General features: G+C 37.3%; 2 protein-coding genes across 5 annotated transcripts in view; both read right to left on the reverse strand.

Moving 5' to 3' along the window:
• The window catches only part of LOC306851795 (transcription elongation factor SPT5-like), a 19,162-nt gene extending 10,921 nt beyond the window's left edge, over positions 1-8,241 (reverse strand). Inside the window, exons 1-22 of one of the 2 annotated variants that reach the window (XM_079388236.1) lie at positions 8,161-8,241; positions 7,552-7,673; positions 7,297-7,453; positions 7,137-7,202; positions 5,931-5,942; positions 5,279-5,348; positions 5,127-5,195; positions 4,910-4,975; positions 4,783-4,813; positions 4,630-4,698; positions 4,078-4,329; positions 3,828-3,917; positions 3,207-3,277; positions 3,013-3,118; positions 2,828-2,921; positions 2,584-2,720; positions 2,259-2,414; positions 2,024-2,170; positions 763-909; positions 544-669; positions 373-457; positions 57-161 (exon numbers count right to left, since the gene is read on the reverse strand). In XM_079388236.1, coding sequence (XP_079244362.1) covers positions 57-161; positions 373-457; positions 544-669; positions 763-909; positions 2,024-2,170; positions 2,259-2,414; positions 2,584-2,720; positions 2,828-2,921; positions 3,013-3,118; positions 3,207-3,277; positions 3,828-3,917; positions 4,078-4,329; positions 4,630-4,698; positions 4,783-4,813; positions 4,910-4,975; positions 5,127-5,195; positions 5,279-5,348; positions 5,931-5,942; positions 7,137-7,202; positions 7,297-7,453; positions 7,552-7,632 — 2,137 coding nt within the window. In that variant the 5' untranslated portion in view covers positions 7,633-7,673; positions 8,161-8,241. The remainder of the gene's footprint in view (positions 1-56; positions 162-372; positions 458-543; positions 670-762; positions 910-2,023; positions 2,171-2,258; positions 2,415-2,583; positions 2,721-2,827; positions 2,922-3,012; positions 3,119-3,206; positions 3,278-3,827; positions 3,918-4,077; positions 4,330-4,629; positions 4,699-4,782; positions 4,814-4,909; positions 4,976-5,126; positions 5,196-5,278; positions 5,349-5,930; positions 5,943-7,136; positions 7,203-7,296; positions 7,454-7,551; positions 7,674-8,160) is intronic. The other variant, XM_079388237.1, reaches the window with a different exon arrangement.
• Positions 8,242-9,650: 1,409 nt separating this feature from the next.
• On the reverse strand, positions 9,651-21,546 carry il15l (interleukin 15, like). 3 transcript variants are annotated; one of them, XM_079387364.1, is made up of 5 exons: positions 21,306-21,546; positions 20,784-21,093; positions 20,640-20,684; positions 16,795-16,923; positions 9,651-11,611 (listed from the first exon to the last, which is right to left on the reverse strand). In XM_079387364.1, the coding sequence occupies exons 2-5, from the start codon at positions 20,973-20,975 to the stop codon at positions 11,426-11,428; spliced, it is 552 nt and encodes a 183-aa protein (XP_079243490.1). In that variant the 5' UTR covers positions 20,976-21,093; positions 21,306-21,546; the 3' UTR covers positions 9,651-11,425. The 3 variants fall into 3 exon arrangements, with proteins under 3 accessions (XP_079243490.1, XP_079243489.1, XP_079243488.1); XM_079387363.1 differs by lacking the exon at positions 9,651-11,611 and adding an exon at positions 14,872-14,937 and having other exon boundaries at positions 16,795-16,920; positions 21,306-21,519; XM_079387362.1 differs by lacking the exon at positions 9,651-11,611 and adding an exon at positions 14,872-14,937 and having other exon boundaries at positions 21,306-21,505.
• Between the last annotated feature and the right edge of the window lie 1,260 nt (positions 21,547-22,806).

The following is a 22,806-nucleotide window of genomic DNA, read 5'->3' on the forward strand; positions in this document are numbered from 1 at the left end:
AAAAAAGGTAATTCCAAATAATAATAATAATTCAATAAAAAAATCTTTTGTTTAACCTTTGTATGGTCCCTGGGATATACGAACAGTCTGCCCAATCAGATCATTGTCTCGTCGCCCACGGCCCCGACCCATGCCACCACCTCCGCCCCTGTGCTGCTGATCTGAAAGGAAGACCAGAAAACAACAGATGAAGTCTAGATCAAAATATAAGTAGTCTTTATATCATTGATATGATTCAAATGATCAAATGGCAACCAGACAGACCAAAACTTAAGATATTGGGACCCTCTTGCAGGATTTGAACCTTTTGATAAATCCCAGATTTTCAACCACTATGTTACAAAACCCTGTGAGTTACGTGAAATCACTTACCACCTCCGCCGGGGTGCATTGGGCTGCTGATGCGTGGACTCATAGGTGCAAAGCCTCCCACTGTAAAATTGGTCACGTCTCTGGGCTTTGAGAACAAAAGGGGACTGTTTTACGACAGGGAAGTTGGGAAATGTGTTAGATTTGTCCACAGATGTAGTAGAACAGACCTACCTTTGAGCCGCCTGCCAGAACGAGGTGGCGTGCTTTACAAACAAACATGCCTCCGTTTTCAACCAGCTTCTTGCAGTGAAGAAAAGCAAAGCCTCTGAAGATGTGGCGAATTTCACCTTCACGGCCCTGACGGATCACATAAAAGGAGAATATTAACTTCCTCCAATGCGGTTCTGTTACATAATGTCAAATTTTTTATCCCCAGTCTCTGGTAGTTACCGAATGAGGTCCATCAATGACTTTCACAATATCCTTCACATGGATGTTGTTTTGCTCAGAGTCGAGAGCAACAGCAAAACGGTTGTCCTTCCGTCTATTTACTGCCTGGTGCCGTACGGTCAAAACTTTCCCGTGCATGTTCAGAACCTAAAAATTCAGGAGAGCAGACAAAGGGATTTTTCCCCTAAGAAATTAATACTTTTAGCAATCTAATCTAATCAGCAAGAATGAACTGCACACCAGTTTTCAACATTAATAATACTACTACAAAGAAATGTTTCTTGAGCACAAGAAAGATAGATTTCTGAAGGAACTGAAGTAATGGCTGCTGAAAATTCAGCTTTGCCATCACAGAAATAAATTTTAAAGTTTGTTTTGTTTAAACAAAACAGTTCTTTTAAATTGTAACAATATTTTGCCATATTACTGTTTTACTTGATTTTTGGTCAAAGAAATGCAGCCTAGTTGAGACTGCTTTCAGAAACATCTTACCAACCCCAAACTTCAGAACAGTACTGTGTCAAAGTTAAGTTATTTATCTGGATACACAAAAATATATCCATTACGTGACGTCACGAACGCGCATCACAGAACAGAGCAAGGCGAGCATTTGTGCTTATAAAACTATTTATTTTTGAAATGACCGATCGTTTCGCTAGATAAGACCCTTATTCATCGTCTGGTATCGTTTAAAGCCCTTTGAAGCTGCACTGAAACTGTCATTTTGACCTTGAACCGTTTGGGCCCCATTGAACTTCATTTTATGGAGAAATGTTTTCATCAAAAACCTTAATTTCTTTTCGACTGAAGAAAGAAAGACATGGACATCTTGGATGACATGGGGGTGAGTAAATTATCAGCAAAAGTTTTTTTAAAAGTGAACTAATCCTTTAAGTAAACATTTATATAATTTTCTTTCATGCTGAGACCAGTGAAATGTTTGGTAGGTCAAGTACAAACATGAACCACTAACTTAACCTTTTGTGAGATTGCAATCGCGTTCCTGCTGATAATGTTATTGAAATGCAAGCCTAGGGGTTGTACTTGCATGATTACAGTACAGCCACTCTGGGGTTTTGCCAAGATACTCACAGAGTGAACTCAGTGACAATGGTGTTGAAGGGACAATGGTGATATATATAATAAAAAAAAAAATAAGTAAAAATAAAAAAAATAATGGGTACTATCTTTGTGAAGAAACATCCTTCGAGTATGTACTACTGAATTTAGCTCGAACTTGTCCCTTTCTCTTGAATTTTACCTGGAAGGTCTCTCTTTCCAGCCGGACAATGACACCTACAGTTTGGGGATCTAATTGTACCAGCTCTCCCCACTCATGCTGGCCTCCTGCATCCACACCTGAGGCAGTCTCAGAGCATAGCTGCAGGTCCCGGGGCAAGACCTTCAGCTGGAACAAAAAGAGACAGAGAACACATAACATTAACTGCTGTATATTGGCCGATTATATTACTATATAGTTTCCTAGTGAAACCAACCTCATGCATGGTGAGATCAGAGAACAGAATGACAAAGTTCTCCTCCACACGGACTATGAGGCCTGTGTCACCTTCAAAACGACCTGCAATAACCTTCACGTGGTCGCCCATCCGGAAGTACTTCCTCAACTCATGAGCTGGAAACTCAAGAGGGTCCTAAACAAAAACAAAGACAAGATGGTGAGGCAATAATCATGGTGTAAAAGGGACACATCATGGAGAACAGGATTTTCAGGATATTTGAACTCTCACAAAGCCCTGCCAAGAGACAATGATTTGCATACTCGCACAGTATTGATGCAGCAACTCGTGCTGATTTATTCACCTTGAGATCTTCATGCTTGGGCATGATAGTGATCTTGTTGCCATCCACACTCAGGATTTTACCCTGAAGGTTGATCAACTCCCCCTCACACACTTCCACATTATCTCCTGCCTGGAGATTGTGCTCACGCTCCTTACCTGTATTAATAAAATCTTTGTGATTAACTTTGAAAAAAATGCATGCATGGAAGGATTGGTCAATACATTGGTACAAAAAAAATGTTCCACTGTCTGGATGTATTAACCCGTTGTCTCTGTGACTACTTCAAGGTCAATCCCCTCTGGCTGGTCTTCAAACTTCTCCAGCTCCGACAGAGTGGGTTTGACACCTTCTGTGATCTATGCAAGAAGAGACACGGGTTAAACCAGTAAACAAATAAGGAACAATTAGGCAGACACCAAGAACTAGAATGAGTGCGAGGGTTCTTACCACAGCTGACATGGCAAAGCTTTTGAACAGGAAGCCTTTGCGGCTGTATCGGTTGCCTTCAAATATCATGAAGTCACCGTCATGGCTGACCTCCCCACCAAGTGACCTGTAGAGCAGAGCATATGTGTCAGTGCGGCTTACATGTTTCACTAGGTTTTGATTATGAGCGACTCAAAATGAGAGCGCTCCTTTACCTGATCTTTTCAGCATCAAAAAGCCTCTGAGCTGGCCTCTTAAACTTCTTTCTCTTCGCAAACCAGTCTTTCTGTATGACGAAAGACAAAGCTAGGGTCACATCACCAAAAGGTCACACAGCATATATACACTACCATCCAGGTTTAGGGTCAGTAATTTTTAAAAAATGTTTTAAAAGCAGCCTCTTATGATCACGAAAGTCACATTCATCCTATTAACGGTAAAGGCAGTAATTCTGTGAAACATTTTTTCACTTAAAATCACAGTTTTGCATTACTGTAGTCTTTAGCATCACTTGATACTTTAGAAGTAACTCTAATATGCTAATTTAGTGCTCAGGTAACTTTATTATGAATGTTAAATACATTTTGCTTATTTTTTGTGGGAAATGTAAAACATTTTTTTCAGGATTTTTTTGATGAATAGAAAGTTCAGCATTTATTAAAACAAATCTTCTGTAACATCTTAACTGCACTTTTGATCAATTTAATTCGTCCTTGCTGAATAAATGCAGCTATTACTTTTTCAAAAAAAAATAAAAAAGTACTGACTCCAAACATTTGAACAGTAGCGTAAATATATCATGAAAATATATATATGGTCATTATGATGTAACCTACCATACTCATCCTCGCTTTAATGCGATCTAAATCAATACGAGGAATCATTTTCAGTGAGATCGTATTCTGGCTTGGTTCAACATAGTCCACCTAAACAAGGCAAATAAATACATACATCAAATGTTTTCATGCCACAGATGTAAAGCTGTACGAATGACAAATTCAACGTAATTCAAAACACAATATCTAGCACCTTATTTAGGAGATGTTTTCTTTATGACCATATAGCCAAGTCTTCTGGAGTACCCACCTGGGCAATGTCATCTTTATAAAGGCCTCTCTTAAGACGAACCCAAGACTTGGGTTTAAGGTTAGTCACTTCCTTAACCACCTTCAGCACATCTGTCATCTCTTTAATGGGCACCATCTGCTGGTTCCAGAAGCCCATTCGCAGGTTTCCAACACCCTCAATGGCGGACTTGACATGGGTCTGCTTGTACGCCTCCACATAGATATAACCTTTGACGTGCTCAGGGGCCACCACTGATTTGATTTGGAGCGGCTGTGAAGAGAAACAAAGCACAACATAATGGTACCACACACCTGCAAGCAAACGTTACTCAATGTACTTTCCGCATTGTAGTTTCTCTCTTGGCTTACAGTTCGATAACAAAAATAACAGACTTTGAGAAGTCTTACACAAAGCGCCCAAGATAATGTTCATACAGTTCTGTGCCTTACATAAGGACTGAAATGGTGCGAATTGGCAACATTACAGGTGTTAACTAACCATGATGCTAACGCTGGGTGTAACAAAACAAACAGACCTTAAGTTCAGACAAAGGGACTGTGGAAATCCTACCGTGTCGGTGCACTGATAAGCAATGAATTTTCGCATCAAGGCAATGGCAGTTGCTCTCTCCTCTCCAATCTACAGAGAAACAGAAGAATTAAACCCTGCACATACAGCAGCCTCTTCACAACACCCATAGGCCACATGTTAGATAGTACTAACCTTACACTTAACGGTCCACAAATTAGGATCCCTGCAAGAGAAAAATCTCTTAACACAAGCCCAGCGGTCTTTTGAGAAATACTTAATTTAGTATGTTTAATCAAGAAATTATTCTTTTTTTTCATACTTGACCCCAGGAAGCAACTGCTGCTGGGTGATGTCATCAGAAAGATCCTCAGAGCCGCCATAGAAACTGAAGTAAACAGCAGAACAAGAATATTTAGAGAGGTTTAAGCAGAAAAACCAACATTCCTTTCATTTCAACACATGCACGTGCTGAGTTGAGTCACACGCTTCGTAAAAGGAGCATGCTTTCGGAGTACAGGTGAACTCCGTTGACTTACTGCTCGCCACCTGAGGACTTGGCATATTTTCTCATGTAATACTCCCCCAGGGCTTCCTCACGTGAATCCCTAAAGAGAAAAACAGGTATTTAACGACTTCCGTACTTCAGATTCAGCCATGTGAAAGTGTCTGCAGTGTCTCACGGTCTCACCTCCAGAGATTCTGCAACCTCCTTGAACCAGAGTGATCCTCATCCAAAACTACATGGTCAATGTTGGACACTAATAGATCAAAACAGATTAAACAATTACACAAAAAAAAAAAAATTATATTGTGGCTAGAACAGAAAACTTAAAAAAAAAAAAAAAAAAAAAAAAGGTCAGTAGCTACGTTTACATGCAGTGTAATAATCCGTTAATAATTTGACAAATGGCTGATCGCTCAAGCTGAATGATCTGATTAATTTCAATCCAGTGGTGCAGATCTTAATCCATTAAATAGAAAAACAGTTATCTAAACCTTACATTTTTGTAAATAATTTCACATTTTTTATACATGTGCAATTAAACATAAAATATTGTTCAAATGTTTGAGGTCGGTAAGTTTTTTTTTTTTTTTTTTTTGTCCCACGCTCACCAAGGCTGCATTCATTCAATCAAAAATACAGTAAAAACAACAATACTGTGAAACATTACTACAAATTATATTTTTCTATATTCTGCTATTTATTTCTGTGATGCAAAGCTGAACTGGTAGTGAGCATTCAGAATCTGCCACCAGACGGTCTAAAAGCGGTGCATGTAAACACAGCTACTGAACACATGGTTGAATATCCATGCACACCAGAAGATTTAAGCACATACCTTCGGCCTCTTCTGCTCAAATCCAGAGTCGAGGGAGGAAGGGAGGAACATGAGCCATATTACAAAGTCATGTGCACACAGCATTTTCAGGCAAGGGCATAGACAGGACCAGGTAAACAGAAATAAAAAGGGACATTACCAATGATGGGCAGGCTTACAACATGTGGTATATTTTAAAGATGGAAACTACGTGATAATGATGTCATGTCACTGTTAGCTGATGCAGTACAATAAACACACTTGAATACTATCAAAACAAGGAATTGGGTTTTGTTTTTTGTTCAAAGGAGCATTTTCAGGCAAATGACCATATTTGGTTCCCTTTCAGAACTCAGTCAGTCCCCTCTATACAGTCCCCTGTTCAATGGATGGTGCATTTTAAAATTATAGCCTTTATTAACTTTATTGACCTTACTCAAAATATTTTGATGACGCAAAGAAGAAAACGTGTATCGCTAAAAATGTATTTGCCATCCATGCTCCTCGTTTAGAAATTTAAGCAAATCAGCCAAACAACTTTAACATCACAAACAAATGTTAGAGGGGTGCAGACCATGGGTATGGATTTTAACGAATGAGAAATGATTTGAGAATCAATTCAATTAGACAGAAAAAAACAGAGCAGAGAAATCTGGAGTTGGTTTACCGTTAACTGAAGGAGGCATGCATAAGAAATAAAGAATTAATGAGCGCAAGAAATACATTCAAATAACTGGCATTATTTTATACAACATATTTAACATACAGTCTGTTGTTGGTATTTAATTTAAAATGCCTCCATTTCATAAAGTTATGGATATGATATAAAGCAGGGCTGTCCAAACTCGGTCTTGGAGGGCCGGTGTCCTGCAGAGTTTAGCTCCAACTCGCCTCAACACACCTGCATGGAAGTTTCTAGTATGCTTAGTAAGACCTTGATTAGCTGCTTCAGGTGTGTTTAATTAGGGTTGGAGCTAAACTCTGCAGGACACCGGCCCTCCAGGACCGAGTTTGGGCAGCCCTGATATAAAGCATATAAACATACAACACATACTGGTCACATAATATCAAAAGAAATCTTATCTCCACCTGCCAGAGCTTAAAGTAAGCATACAGGGGGCATCATTGCATAGAATACAAACATTAAATATATATTAACTTCAGCTATTTCTCTAAAAGTAATAAAACATTCACAATTAATTTCGAATAATAATAATAATTTCTTACCTTTTTCTAAGATGTCTTCAGCACCATCCTCCCATGGATCTTCATCTTCATACTCATCATCAACATCTAGTCAAAGATCGAATAAAACACATTACAGCTTGAAAAATTTGAAAAATATGTTGTTTAATCTAAGAAATATATTGGTAAGGTATTTTCTAACCGGCTTCATCCAAGATGAAGCCACCATGCCGAGGTTTTTTCCTGGGCCGTTCATCATCCTCTTCTTCCTCTTCATCATACTCCTCCTCATCCTCCAAATCTTCTCCCTCTTCCTCAGCCTTGTCACTGCCAGCTACACTCCCCTGTTCCTCCTCATCCTTAAAGAAATGTGTTGTTTTTTTATTTACTATTTCTTTTGAACAATATATATAGCATGGGTTTAGCTACCATAAAAAGGAGGAGCTAGTTGTCTCACCTCGTTCTCCTCCACCTCCTCAGCCTCGCTGCTCCTCTCGCTCTGATTATCAGAGAAATCACTGTCATCGCTGTCAGACATCTTTGTTTTCTTCTGTCCGTATTATCCAGACGGCTACACTACTGAACAAACCACATCCAATACATGTAAAAAGTTTAGAAAATCAATTACAAACAGATGCAAGATTCGTCTATGAATATAACAGTTTACATGCATATTAGACTGAAACCAGCCATTTGACCACACAGAAAATGAGACACGGCGAATGATGCTAGTCATAACGCGATTTGATTAAACAACGTTACACTGTATTTCTTTACCTGCTTATGTATAATACGACTTACGTGTTTAAAACTACAGGTAAACATCAACAGTCAATCTAGTTTGTTCCTGTTGTTTTAAGTGTTTAGGTTGATGTGTTCTGGCTAATGCTGCTAAATCCAGTCGACAAGGAATTAGCACACGAGCTACGTTAGCTAGCATACATCTTATTCCACAAATAACTCGTCGCTTAATTACCACGGCCACATCTTATTTATTGCGAAAATACCACACCGTTAAATATGTCTTAAACTTACCATTAAAGAGCTGATTAAAAAGGCTTCTTACCTTTAAACAGCTGTCCGGTTTCGCTTCAATCAGGCAGCGAAGGCCAATATTGTTTTCTTTCCTTAAACTTCCGTAAGCAATAAGCAGAGCGAGAGCTGCAGAGCGCCATCTAGTGCTTTGGAGGACGACCACGTTGTTTCAAGCAAACGTGTGTGTGGTGCAAGTATTTAATAGTTGCTGATTAACTATCAGTGTGTTTTTATCTCAAGGGTTTGCCACAGCAATGGCTACAAAAATAAACTAGGCTACTCTCACGTGCACATCAGCGCTATAATCTGTGATGCACTCTCTCTGACAAACTAATAGTACTTTTGCTTATCTCTTTAACTCATTGATAACAATAAGAATAACGTACAAGTTTCTTCAGGCTTATGATGATATTTTTCTTTCTGATTGAGGTGTTATTGTTTTTAACCCTTTCTGTTATGTTATTGTATTTCAATGCAGTGTTTCCTCTTTTTCTTTTTTTGCAATAGAAAACCTACAGGAAATACAGAAGATTTTTACTTCCCCATATAATTCATAATTCCCCATATAATAGTAATTTATAATAAATACTATAGTGTTTTTGAACCATACTGTAGTAAAGTGTATTATATTGTATATATTATAGTATTTACAAAACTTTGTTAATGAATGCTACAGAATACTAGTATTAACTATAGTGAACTGATCAACTGTAATAAATAATGTAGTATACTTTAGTTTTTACTACAGTAAACTGTAGTGTATTGTAGTATAAAATACCCTATAGTTGTAGAAAACTTAGTATAGTATTGGGTAAAGTAATTTGTTTATACTATAGTTGTTATTCTACCAAAGCAACTATAGAATTATCACAACATATTAAAGTACTTTACTATAGTATGGTTCAAAAACACTACTATAAATTACTATAGTATTTTTTCATGTGGGCTGTGATACAACATATTTTGTTAATAACTGAACATTTTAATTACCAAAAAATGAAAGAAATAATATAGCCTATGTGTAGCACATTAGCATAAATCTGTTACAATCTGCTGCTACCTTGTAATTTATGGTACTTTTTGACTAATTGTGATGTTAGTGTTTATTGCTATAAAATTGCAAAATCACATAAAACCATAAGAAATAGCCCACATTTAAAAAAGAGGAACAAAAATGAATCGGAAATAGAACAGATCATTTAAGTGTTGTCTTTTCATTGTACACCGTTATAAATGCAATAAAACGTTTCAGCATTTGTGGTTGTGGTAACACTATTTTTGGAAGGAGCGCCAAAGTCTAACATGTCAGCATGCCACTAAAATACCTGAAGGCTGTTAAATTCTTTTCATGTCATGAAGTAGAACAATGATGTAATACAATATTTTCTAAACATCTAGTATTGTAAATGTATGCTGAACCGCTTTTCTATTGATATACATTTAAAGCTATTATGTAGTTTGATCATATGTTCTCTGCAAAGTTATAGACCATCTGTAAAGGTCAAATTGCAGTAAATTATTCAAATTCAAATTTTATTTGTTAGAAAAAGTACAGTAAACAAATATATAGAAATAAACTAGCAATAAAATAAAATAACAAATAGATATGAGAATAAAAATAGATACGAAGAATAAAAATAGAATATGATTCTATATAGATTCTATAAAAAGTAAAGTGTATGTCAGTGATAAAGTGTCCGTGTGCTGTGCAGTGCAGTAAAGTTTATAAGTGAGTAAAAGGAATACTAAAGACAAATGGTATGTAAATCCCACTCATTATCCTTACGTAACCTTCTACAAATTAGTGCAGATTGTAATGAAAATGTGCAAAGTGGAAGTGTGGGGTGATGTGCTTAGAGTGGAGAGTGGTTAAGACTCCGAATAGCCTGCGGGAAGAAGCTCTTCCTCATTCTCTCTGTGTTTGCCTTCATGGAGCGGAAGCGCCTCCCTGAACGCAGCAGAGAAAAGAGTCCATTGTTGGGATGGCTGAGGTCCTTCACTATCTTCCTGGCCCTGGTCAGGCACCGCTTGCTGTAGATCTCCTGCAGGTCAGGGAGCTCGGTGTGGATGGTACGTTCCGCTGAACGCACCACCCTCTGGAGGGCTCGTCTGTCCTGCATAGTGCAGTTCCCGAACCAGGAAGTGATGCTGCCCGTCAGGACGCTCTCGATGGTGCAGGTGTAAAAAGTCTTAAGCACCCGAGAGGGAAGTCTAAAGTCCCTTAAGCGTCTCAGATGGTACAGACGCTGCCTGGCCTTCTTCACCAGGGTGCTGGTATGACAGGTGTGACTGGTCATCAGGTGTGACTGGTATGGTATGACTGGTTATTATTATTATTCATATTATATTTTCATATTACAGCAACCTTATAAAGTTTTGCTGGTGGACATGAATCATAATGTGTTTGGAGAATCTAGTCATAGCGTATCAGATGTTCTGCAGACATAATTGTTGCTTTACACAATCATGCGTGCTTTATCATATAGCTGAACTGCAGATCATCACACAAAGGCATTCAAGGTAATATAAAACATATCTCAGATGCTGCTGGTTTATGAAAGAGCAGCCTAAATAAAACATGTCAAGACATTTGAAGACTGATAATCATCAAGGTAAATTCCCTACCAAAATCAAAGGATGTTTGTCAATGTTGTAAGCAGAGCACAGTTATAGCAACTGGTTTGGATGATCTTTCATGAAGTGCATCAGATTATTTTTTCTTAGCAGACTCTTTCTTTTCCAAAATTACAGAGCAGCGAAAGAGGCATAACTTTATTTGCCAATATTGCAACAGTCATTAAATAGCCAATAATGTGTAACACTTATTATTGTCAATTTAATAACTCAACATGCCATGTAACAAAACGTCAACATTTGTTTAATGAACATGTCTTAACACACTTTATGGCCCAGACTCATGACTTTCGTTCCTTTGACTAGTTAAATCTTCAGTTCAGATATATTGCACTATTATAATCAAGATGACAGTAATGATTTTGTTCAGTTGAATATACTACAGCAATACTCAAACCAACTACTTGTATTATTAGCTACACAGCTATACTTTACAGGAAAGTTAATGGTCAACAAAAAGTGACCATGGGTTTAGTTTGTTGTCAAAACAGGCTATTGTAACAAATATTCCATAAAAGTAATTTATTTAAGAAAAAATATATTTGCATGTTCATGTACAGATGGATACATACTGTAGGTACTGTAGCTTAGTATATGGTGTCTGTTTTGCATTTCAGAAACTTCTCCAGAACTGCTTTAGGAATCCACAGGAAACTGCTCCTTCAGATCATGTTTTTTCTTCTTTTTTTTTTCATAAAGTTCTCTAAATGTCTCTTATTCTTCTTTGGAGCACAGATTTTTTCAGCATTCATTCGTTGTAAAACATTTTGTAAGGTATTCAAAAACGTCTCTGCTCCTTTTTCTTGATAGAACTCACAGTCTGGACATGGCTTCATTTTGTCCTGCAACTTAATATGGTTTTATATGAGGTTAGTGCACAGTCTTGAAAATAAGGCATTCCAGAAACAATGTAACTCTGACTCAAAAAATCAGAGACAGCATTTATTCCTTGTCCTTTTTTTAGTTGTATAATATGTGCATGTGTGGTTCTCATTAATACAGGTTCAATTTCATTTGTCATCAACATGCTAACTTCAGAATCTATTGAATTTAATTGTGATAAGGAGTCTCTTGCGCATCACGTAAGAAGCATTATTTTTAGTTGCTTATTAAATTATTATGCTTTTAGCTTAGCAACATGCTAACATGAATCTGGAATCAACTGTGAACAAAGTCTTATGTGGAGTATGTTGTTTTTGAGATATAAGGAGTTGCTTACTATTAACAAAGTACCACGTCAGTGTCATATAATATTACAAGGTATATTTCAATTAGTATGCTGACTTAGAAGGCAGCTGCCTGTGTATATAGTATACAACAAGGCAGTTTACTAAGTTTTAGAACAGAGCCTCAATTTCGGCAGTGTATCAGGTTAAAATTTGACATGGTGTTGTTTATTAAACAGGTCTTATGACGAAGGAACCACCTTCACTCACGTATCAGAGAAATTGAAACTGTCTAGGGACCAGGAAGGCAAGAAACAGGTCATCTCGCAGTTTTACTACTGCCCTGCCGTCTACAAACGAGTAAGTGTAGACTATCCGTGAGACATGTGGTGAAATGCAAGCAGTGTGTTGCCTTTGGCAATTCACACAAGTCAGCTGAGAAACAATCAACATATTTAGCTGATGGCATTTAGCCAGTCTCTCAGACAAGGATATATACCATAGACTGTAAAAATAGATGGACGACGCAACTTCACTCTCTTCCTTTGAAGAAAAGTGAAGCCGCCAGTGTCCCAATAGGGGTGCCGACATCTTGCGCTACATCGGGATGCAGTAGTGAGTGAAGTGGAGCCGTGTCCTGCCCATAGGTCCCGCCTGTTCTGTTGTTTAGTAGGTACAACATTAACCTTTCACAGGACGGATAACGCGACAGCCAGCCATAACTTCTGACAACTTTTATGATCCTTCTCACAGTACCATAACACACTTAAATATAGGTTCCACATATGCTATGCATTATTATGTTACCGAATAGACCCTAATACTACATCCCCTTTCCAAATAAGATTCTTTCTCTTTTTCTTTTCTTTTTGGGGGAGCAAAATAAACTAGCAATGAGGATATATTTATTTTCTTATATTAGACATTGAACATTGAACATGACCCAAATATCACTTCTGTACATCTTGATTTTTTTTCACACAAAAGAACAATAAAACGATTATTGTTTGAAGGATGGGGTGGACTACCCAAAACCTTCAACCAAGCGTGGGGAATATTCTGCCCCATTGACCACTCAGTGTTTCACCAGGGTATCTCTAACTGCAAAGAAAGTCCTTTAGAGGACTCTGCGTCACATGGTCGAAACCAAAATATAAAAAGAACCAAAAATACTCTGAAGTAAACTGTGGCCTGTTGTCTGAGCACACTACTTCAGATTTTCAGTGTTCAATTACAGCTTCCGCCGTTGTTGACAACAGTTTGGAAACCTCAAAAAACCTCGACAAGGAGCCCACAATGACCAAGTAGTGCTTGTTGTCTTTGTGGAACAAATCTGCTCCTACTGTGGACCATGGCCTTGTTGGAAATTCAGTAGGTGACATTGCTTTTTTAAATTTATTCTCTCACGTGCACATGTGTCACAGTTCTCAATCATTTTTGTGAGGTCTTTACTGAGACCTGGACACCAAACTGACACTCTGCACTTTGTTATGCCAAGATGACCATCATGTAGTTTTTCCAGTATTTCAGGTTGGAGTGACTTTGGAAAGACAATCCTGGTTCCATTCAATTACAGCCCATTTTGCACAGAAAGGTCTCCTGAGAATGACATGTGAGGCTGGAAAGTTTTGTCAATAGAAAACTTGGTCAACCTTCCACACAGTATTTCTTTAGCTGCTGGAGTATAGAATCATTGTCTTGGTGCACTTGCCACCACAGAGTCAGCATAATGTCTTTGGAAAGCCCCTCTGCTGTACTGTTTAATGGAGCTCCAGACAACACATCTGCTGTTGCTATGTTTTTGCTGGCCACATGTGATATGGTGTATGAAAACCTCAGAAGACACATACAAAGTTGCTGAATGCATGGAGTGAGTTCGTCCAATTTCTTGCATATGCCACAGGTTTCCATATGAAGTCCATTTCATACTCCATTTTCATTTATGTTTTTCAGAAAATCACGTTTTTCAAACTGCAGTTGGGTAGTTTTGATTAAGTAATAATAACTTAAAGGATTAGTTCACTTTTAAAAAAACTTTTGCTGATAATTTACTCACCCCCATGTCATCCAAGATGTCCATGTCTTTCTTTCTTCAGTCGAAAAGAAATTAAGGTTTTTGATGAAAACATTTCTCCATATAATGAACTTCAATGGGACCCAAACGGTTCAAGGTCAAAATGACAGTTTCAGTCCAGCTTCAAAGGGCTTTAAACGATACCAGACAATGAATAAGGGTCTTATCTAGCGAAACGATCGGTCATTTAAAAAATAAATAAAAAAGTTTAAGTTTTATAAGCACAAATGCTCGCCTTGCTCTGTTCTGTGATGCGCGTTCGTGACATCACGTAATACGCAATGACGTGGAAAAGGTCACGGTTGACTTAGGCGGAAGTACCGAGTCAGTAGGCTTTTTAATATTAAAACACCCAGGATACGCACACGAAATGGGCATTTTAAACGATAAATTGACACAAAGACATTTGAATATGTGTATATGGTCCTCCTTCCGCACATTTGTAAACACTGACTCGGTACTTCCGCCTAAGTCAACCGTGACCTTTTCAACGTCATTGCGTATTACGTGACGTCACGAACGCGCATCACAGAACAGAGCAAGGCGAGCATTTGTGCTTATAAAACTTAAACTTTTTTTAAAAGTGAACTAATCCTTTAAATACAGGTAATTTACAAAATTAAAGTTCATTCAAAGTATGTTTTTTTTACATATTAAAAGTTTGTTTTATAGCAAAAGCAGGTAACTCCAACAGTTGCTTTTTGGCAAAAGCAGATAACTCCACATTTCATGTTTCAGAGTTAAACAAAAACAGTCGTTTAATCTTTGTAATCTCCTCAGATGACAATGTAGACACCTGACAAATGTTGTTGTTGTGATAATAGACTGTATGGATGTGATTACACGCAACACAGAGATTTTCCCTCACCATTGTAATGCGCTGCTTTCGCAAGGCTCCGTGAAAACGTGTCAGACTTTATTTTCCTTTTACGCCCTGAAGAAGATATCACAGGTTCATCAAGTTTGTTGAAATTATACATCCTTCATCACTTTTAGTCAGCTTTGACGAAACTCCTCTCAGCTAGCACGTCTTTTCAGTGTGAAAGTAGTCGTCACCTGACCTGAATAACTTGTAGTCTTGAAACCTGACGTTTATTGGTTTTTGCCAATGAACTCTTCATATGTTGTCTACTTGCTTCTGGAGGAGAACACACCCAGTCCGTGTGAAGAGGCATCCACAGAGACAACTGTATCCTTGTTTGGATCATACAGTGCCAAACCTGGGGGTGTTGTCAGTTCCTCTTTGATTTTTTCAAAGGCCTCTTGCTGATGTGACCCCAAACCCACATATTGGACTTTCTCAGTAAGTCTCTGAGTGGCTGTGTTTTCGCTGCTAAATGTGGTAAGAATTTACCAATATGGTTGACCATTCCCAAAACCCGCCTCACCTCACTGACGTTACCTAGTTGTAACATTGTTTTAACTGCCTCCAGCTTGTCTGGGTCTGCACTCACCCCTGTCACCTCAACAATCTGTCAGAAGAACTTCATTTTCGCCTTTATAAACTCACATTTCTCATTGAGTGTGACTCCTGCTTCCTGAAGTCTTGAGAGCACCCTTCGCTTCCTCTCATTGTGTATGTTCACTTTTACATCAAACTGCAAAACACCCAATTTGCTTACAAGTCATTGTAGTCGCTACAGCTGGTCGAGTGAAGAGAAAATGGCGGGACAATCCATCAATGGTCGTGGGCTGGGCCATCAAAACAGCTTGATAATTAAGACTGTTTAGGTTTTTTGGGGATTAAAAAAACGGAGTGTCTATTTACACTTAGTGCAAATAGCCTGCCTTGTTGGCAAAGGCTATTTACACTAACTCCACCCACCAACGTGTGATTGGGATAGTCAACACTGCAAAAAAGTAGTGTAGATGGTAAGGCGTGTGCATTTTGACGCGATCGACCCAAGTTCGAACCTGCCTTTTGCCGAACTTTTTTTCTCCCTTTTCAAATCTCATATCGCATCGGAAAGGCATTTATTTTCAATAAAAATGAAGGAAATAATCAAAAAGTTGAAAATAAAGTATCGGGTAGGGTTAGGTACAGGGAGGGCTTTGTCCCAATAAGGTGGCATCCCTTTAATAATTTGAATCAAAACTATAATCTACACTCAATACGTTTTTATTGCGTACTGTTTTATAATGTACTACAATTCTGAGGTGCAGATAATTGCCACTATTTGCAATAAGTAGTATATAAATAGCTGAAACTCTTGCTATTTTAACAGTGTAAATAGAATCTATAGCTATTTGCACTTAGTGTAAATAGCATATCACTAAAAAATACTGCTAATACTGCTTTGAAAACAGACATATTTCTGTATGCACTTACAAGCCCTCGAGTGGAATTTGTTTTTATTTCAGTTGTTAAACTCTTGTATAATGCACCACACATTATTATTATGTCTGGGTGTAGGCCAGTCTTAACAATAGATTTTATTTTTCTATTTTCTTTTTGTACGTGTGTGAGTCCTATGAAAACATCTTTTTAACATGACTTTTAATGACAATTTTTCAATAACTGTTGAATAATCAAAAGAATCATATTTTAAATAAGTATTTAAGTATTAAATAAGTATTTTAAAATCACACGACATTTTCAAGAAACCTTCATCTTGAAAATATCTTGTGATCCCTACAGAATTGCAGTGTAACACTGTTTTTTTTTTTATTCATATTTTTTTAAGTTCTGTCTGCTTTCTTGCTAGCCTTGAAATCATTACAAGCTGTTACAAATATTTCTGTAAATACCATTATTGGATCATCCTAAATGTCTTGCAGATACTGAACTCACCTTATATGTCAGTGTATTGAGGATCCTTGGTAGGTGCCAAGACTGAGATTTGGCCACACTCTGGATTTCAACAATCAAAACTTTCACTTCCAATGCAAAGCATGCAAGTGTGGACTTGGAGCAGTTCTGCTAAAGGAGATTACAACAATCAATAGCCTGTAACAGCGATAATGCTTTTCACGAGTTCGCCTGCCCATTCAGCCCTGCGAGATAATGGTAAACAAACTTGGCTTGCTGTCCGTGACGGAGGCTCGAACCCGAGGCTCGGCTCGAGTTCTGAGTAAGGCCGGCCACTCCACTGTGGGAAGGTTCACCACTGTTACAAGTTTTCTCCATTTGTGCATAATGTCTCTGATCGTGGTTTGCTGGAGTCCCAAAGCCTTAGAAATGGCTTTATAACTCTTTCCAGACCGATACATGTCAACTATTTTGTTTCTCATCTGTTCTTGAATTTCTTTAGATTGCGGCATGATGTGTTGCTCTTTAGGCATGCTTCACTTTGTCAGACATGTTCTATTTAAGTGATTTCTTGATTCAACAGGTCTGGCAGTAACCAGGCCTGGGTTTGGCTAGTGAAATTTAACTCAGCTTTCTGAAATAATGTGGTTAATCACAGTTCTTTCATGATTTAACAGGAGGGGGCAATTGATTTTTGACATAGGGCCAGGTAGGTTTGGACAGCTTTTTTCCCTTAATAAATGAAATCATCATTTAAAAGCTGCATTTTGTATTTACTTCCATTATATTTGTGTAATATTAAAATTTGATTGATGATCTGATTCTTTTAAGTGTGACTACTATGCAAAAAATAAATAAAAAAACAGGAAGGGGGCAAAAACCTTTTCATGGCACTGTATATATCAGCGATACATGTAACTGCAAAAAAGCAACGACTGGTAGAAATGTGATTTAACAAATTGCATCACAAATAAGTGATTTCATGTGTTTCATGTTCTGTCTACAAAAATCAGATTTGAATATGCAAATAAATGTTCTATGAGAGCGACACTGGTGCATTTACATTAGAAGAAGCATCTGATTATTGATTGGATGTTGGGATTTCAATTACTGTATTTATGACAGAAACATTTTCACTATTTAGGATCAGGCCTATATGAAAAAACTCTAAAAATAATAAAAAAATATATGCAGAAAAAGCTATGGGAGCCTTTAATAGCTCAAGAAAGTAGTGGTTAGACATGGGAGAAGATACAGGTGCTGGTCATAAAATTAGAATATCATGAAAAAGTTGATTTATTTCAGTAATACCGTTCAAAAAGTGAAACTTGTATATTAGATTCATTCATTACACACAGACTGATATATTTCAAATGTTTATTTCCTTTAATTTTGACGATTATAACTGACAACTAATGAAAGTCCCAAATTCAGTATCTCAGAAAATTAGAATATTGTGAAAATGTTCAATATTGAAGACCCCTGGTGCCACACTCTAATCAGCTAATTAACTCAAAACACCTGCAAAAGCCTTTAAATGGTCTCTCAGTCTAGTTCTGTAGGCTACACAATCATGGGGAAGACTGCTGACTTGACAGTTGTCCAAAAGACGACCATTGGTACCTTGCACAAGGACGGCAAGACACAACAGGTCATTGCTAAAGAGGCTGGCTGTTCACAGAGCTCTGTGTCCAAGCACATTAATAGAGAGGCGAAGGGAAGGACAAGATGTGATAGAAAAAAGTGTACAAGCAATAGGGATAACCGCACCCTGGAGAGGATTGTGAAACAAAACCCATTCAAAAATGGGGGGGAGCTTCACAAAGAGTGGACTGCAGCTGGAGTCAGTGCTTCAAGAACCACCACGCACAGACGTATGCAAGACATGGGTTTCAGCTGTCGCATTCCTTGTGTCAAGCCACTCTTGAACAAGAGACAGCGTCAGAAGCGTCTTGACTGGACTGCTGCTGAGTGGTCCAAAGTTATGTTCTCTGATGAAAGTAGATTTTGCATTTCCTTTGGAAATCAAGGTCCCAGAGTCTGGAGGAAGAGTGGAGAGGCACATAATCCATGTTGCTTGAGGTCCAGTGTAAAGTTTCCACAGTCATTGATGGTTTGGGGTGCCATGTCATCTTGGTGTTGGTCCATTGTGTTTTCTGAGGTCCAAGGTCAATGCAGCCGTCTACCAGGAAGTTTTAGAGCACTTCATGCTTCCTGCTGCTGACCAACTTTATGGAGATGCAGATATAATTTTCCAACAGGACTTGGCACCTGCACACACTGCCAAAGCTACCAGTACCTGGTTTAAGGACCATGGTATCCCTGTTCTTGATTGGCCAGCAAACTCGCCTGACCTTAACCCCATAGAAAACCTATGGGGTATTGTGAAGAGGAAGATGCAATACGCCAGACCCAACAATACAGAAGAGCTGAAGGCCACTATCAGAGCAACATGGGCTCTCATAACACCTGAGCAGTGCCACAGACTGATCGACTCCATGCCATGCCGCATTGCTACATTACTCCAGGCCAAAGGAGCCCCAACTAAATATTGAGTGCTGTACATGCTCATACTTTTCATGTTCATACTTTTCAGTTGGCCAACATTTCTAAAAATATATTTTTTTGCATTGGTCTTAATTGATATTCTAATTTTCTGAGATACTGAATTTGGGACTTTCATTAGTTGTCAGTTATAATCATCAAAATTAAAGGAAATAAACATTTGAAATATATCAGTCTGTGTGTAATGAATGAATCTAATAGACATGTTTCACGTTTTGAATGGTATTACTGAAATAAATCAACTTTTTCATGATATTCTAATTTTATGACCAGCACCTGTATATGTACTAAAGAAATTGTACATATTTCTTTAATCTTGAAAAAAGAAGTGGCATTAAATGTGAAAAGAAAACTTTGTAGTGTGATTGATAGTGATAGTGATAGTGATAGTGAGTTGATGCCAGAGCTTTCTAAAAGAAAATGTGACCCTTTATCTAAATTTTCTTAGCAGTTTATGAAAATTTATTTGTTGGATGCCTTCCACCATCAATGAGAGAGGGTATTATTACACTAGAACTTAAATCCCAAAAAGCTATTCCATTCATTGATAACTTGCACCCAATCACAGTATTAAATAATGACTATACAATTTTCTCATCTGTCCTGGCAAAACAACTTAAATCTGGCCTTGATGGTTTGATTGATGAGTGCCAATCCCTGACTAAGCCATGTTTAAAATATTACATATATAGCTGCTACTCTTTTAATCGTACACTCATTAATTATATTCAAAATATGGAGGGAAAAAACACTTTCTGTGATAGGAAACATATATATATATATATATATATATATATATATATATATATATATATATTTATAAATTATATTATATTAATTTTGTCATAACACTTTGTGATAAGTGTGACATCTGTGCTTTCTCACTCTGAAATTAACTGGCCTGTATTTAGATAATAAAACAAATTACACAACACAATCTACAAATGTTGCTGACTCTAATGTTAGAAGCTTTCTGAAATGCATCAGCGAATGAGAACGGGAGTAAACTAAAGGTCAACAAAAGAATAAACACAGCACAAAAATATCCCAGCTGTTCTTCACAAAAATCTATGAGCCCAGAAATTCAATATCACTCCCCACAGTATTATTGAGTAAACATTTAGCCTTCATATTAATGTAATTTATCAAAAGCACTTTATCTTTCCTCTAGTTACAAAGCAATTTAAACCATTCAGTTATCCGAATGAGTAAATAATACATTATTATCAAAGGCCAAAATTTCAAAAGCCCCTTCAACTGATTTATGGCAGCATATTCAAACAGTATACTGATAACTAAAGACTGCGTGTAAAATCACATACCTCATAATCAGCTAGAGTTGGTGTGTACAGCATGCTATCATATTTCTGTAACGAGAGAAACCACACCTTAAACAGACGCAGAGTAAGAACAAACTAGCCAAATGTTTTCAATTTTTTAAAGTAAAAATCAAAATCATATGGTACCAATTGGCTCAGCTCCCTTGCGATCCTTTTCACCATCACAACACTCTCTTTGCTGCATACTAATTGACACTTGATCTGTCTTGTCAACATGATCAGCAGATACAGAAATAATGAAGTAAAATGCATGGAATAGTGGAGTAAATCTGTCCTCATATCAAATATCAAGCTCTCCGTCACCAACACATCTGTCATCAGGCCTAGGAAGAGATGGGATGCTTTGAATGGCTACATTTCCCCCCCTTAGTGTTTGGCTTTCATTAGTAACTATACAATGTAGAGCACATGGCTGAAGATACATTCTGCCTGTAATCTAAAAAAAAAACGAGAGGGAAGAAACAAATACAGATCAAGAGAATCTACAGGAGCATGCCTTGAAAAGATTCAATAATAGTTTATTTCTTATTATTTACGTACGTATTTCCAGTTTTGTTAATTTAATAGTAAAAAACTATTTTATAAAACACTGACTTAATAGACACTAAGACATTTTTAAAACTGCAATAATCTGTGGCACAGACCTACCTCATCAAACATTTCTGGAGAGAATAGTTTAAGACGTCCACAGACAGAATTGTACGTTCACGCCTAATCATTCTGCAGAATAGATCAGTTTGTTTTCATCTGCCACGACTCCAAGGAAAGCCAATACAATAATAAAACACTGAGATCCGAGTCTCCTTCCACTTCCAGCTAAAATGGCTTTACATAAATAGGCTGTGTCCGTCTTTATGAGACCCACAGCGTAGAATAACGTCGAGCGAGTGAGGGAAATTCATATGGAGCGAATTTTGTGCCAATATTCATCAAACAAATCCAGTGTTTTGCAAATAAACACAATCTGCTTTGCAAAGAAAAACTTGAATCGTTTCAAATAAACGCAAAGTGATTTGAAAATACAAAACTCTATTTGAGAGAAAATGCAGAGGTATGGACAAATATATGTATGTGAGACTCATTTGCCTTTTTATGAGGCAACTTGGCTTGATTTTCTCACAAATGAGTGTTGGTAGATTTTCGCACAAATGAGTGTTGGCAGATTTTCTCACAAATGCGTGCAGGCTGATTTTCTCACACGTGCAATTTCTCCGTACCTCATATATAAAAAGCTTCATAATTTTATTTGAATTTTTCCAAACAGGCTATTGTCAGACTCAAATCTGCTGGTATATTGGTTGAAATATGAAATATCTCCTTACATGCCACTTTTAGTTTGAAATGTTGTACAAGGCATGTATATTACTATACTATATATAAACATAAATATGATAATAAACTATGATATCCCTTATGAAAATTAAAGTTCGTTTTACTATTGTAAAAGTGTGGTAATCATGTTTCTTTGCAGGTTACCTATATAGGCAGCTTTACTACAAATACCATGGTATTTATTTAGTAAAACCATGGTTAATTTTCGTAAGGGATATTAATGTTTAGATTATATTTTGGTACATTTACATAGCTGAATCACAATAAAGCTCACCTGAACTTAAACTAGTTTGATTATAGTAGTCTATTTGTATAATTAGTTTAGCCTACTCCTTTCAGTAGGTTGTCTATGTGTAGTTTTACTTGTTTAAACTTTTACTGCAGAGATAGCCTACAACATTTCTCTCCACTGTAGGCTATGTTTCAACATATATAGCAGAAAGACAATAAATCTTACTTGACCTAACGTAAAAATAAAATTCAAAATGCTTTCATTTTTGGTACACAATATTGTCGTCTCGGGAGACTAGCATTAATTGACCGACAGCACCATCTGCTGTTTTTGGAAAAGAAAGTTGCTCAATTGCACGCCTGACAAAATCTGCCAAGACCATTTGTGAGAAAATCAAGCCAAGTTTCCTCATAAAAAGGCAAATGAGTCTCACAGTTGTAACACACAATACATATATTTGTCCACACCTCTGCATTTTCTCTCAGTGTTTTGTATTTGAAAATCACTTTGCGTTTGTTTGAAAGTCGAGTTTTTCTTTGAAAAGCAGATTGTGTTTATTTGCAAAACACTGGATTTGTTTGATGA

The sequence above is a fragment of the Barbus barbus genome (genome assembly GCF_936440315.1).
Source record: "Barbus barbus genome assembly, chromosome: 31".
Classification (NCBI taxonomy): domain Eukaryota; kingdom Metazoa; phylum Chordata; class Actinopteri; order Cypriniformes; family Cyprinidae; genus Barbus; species Barbus barbus.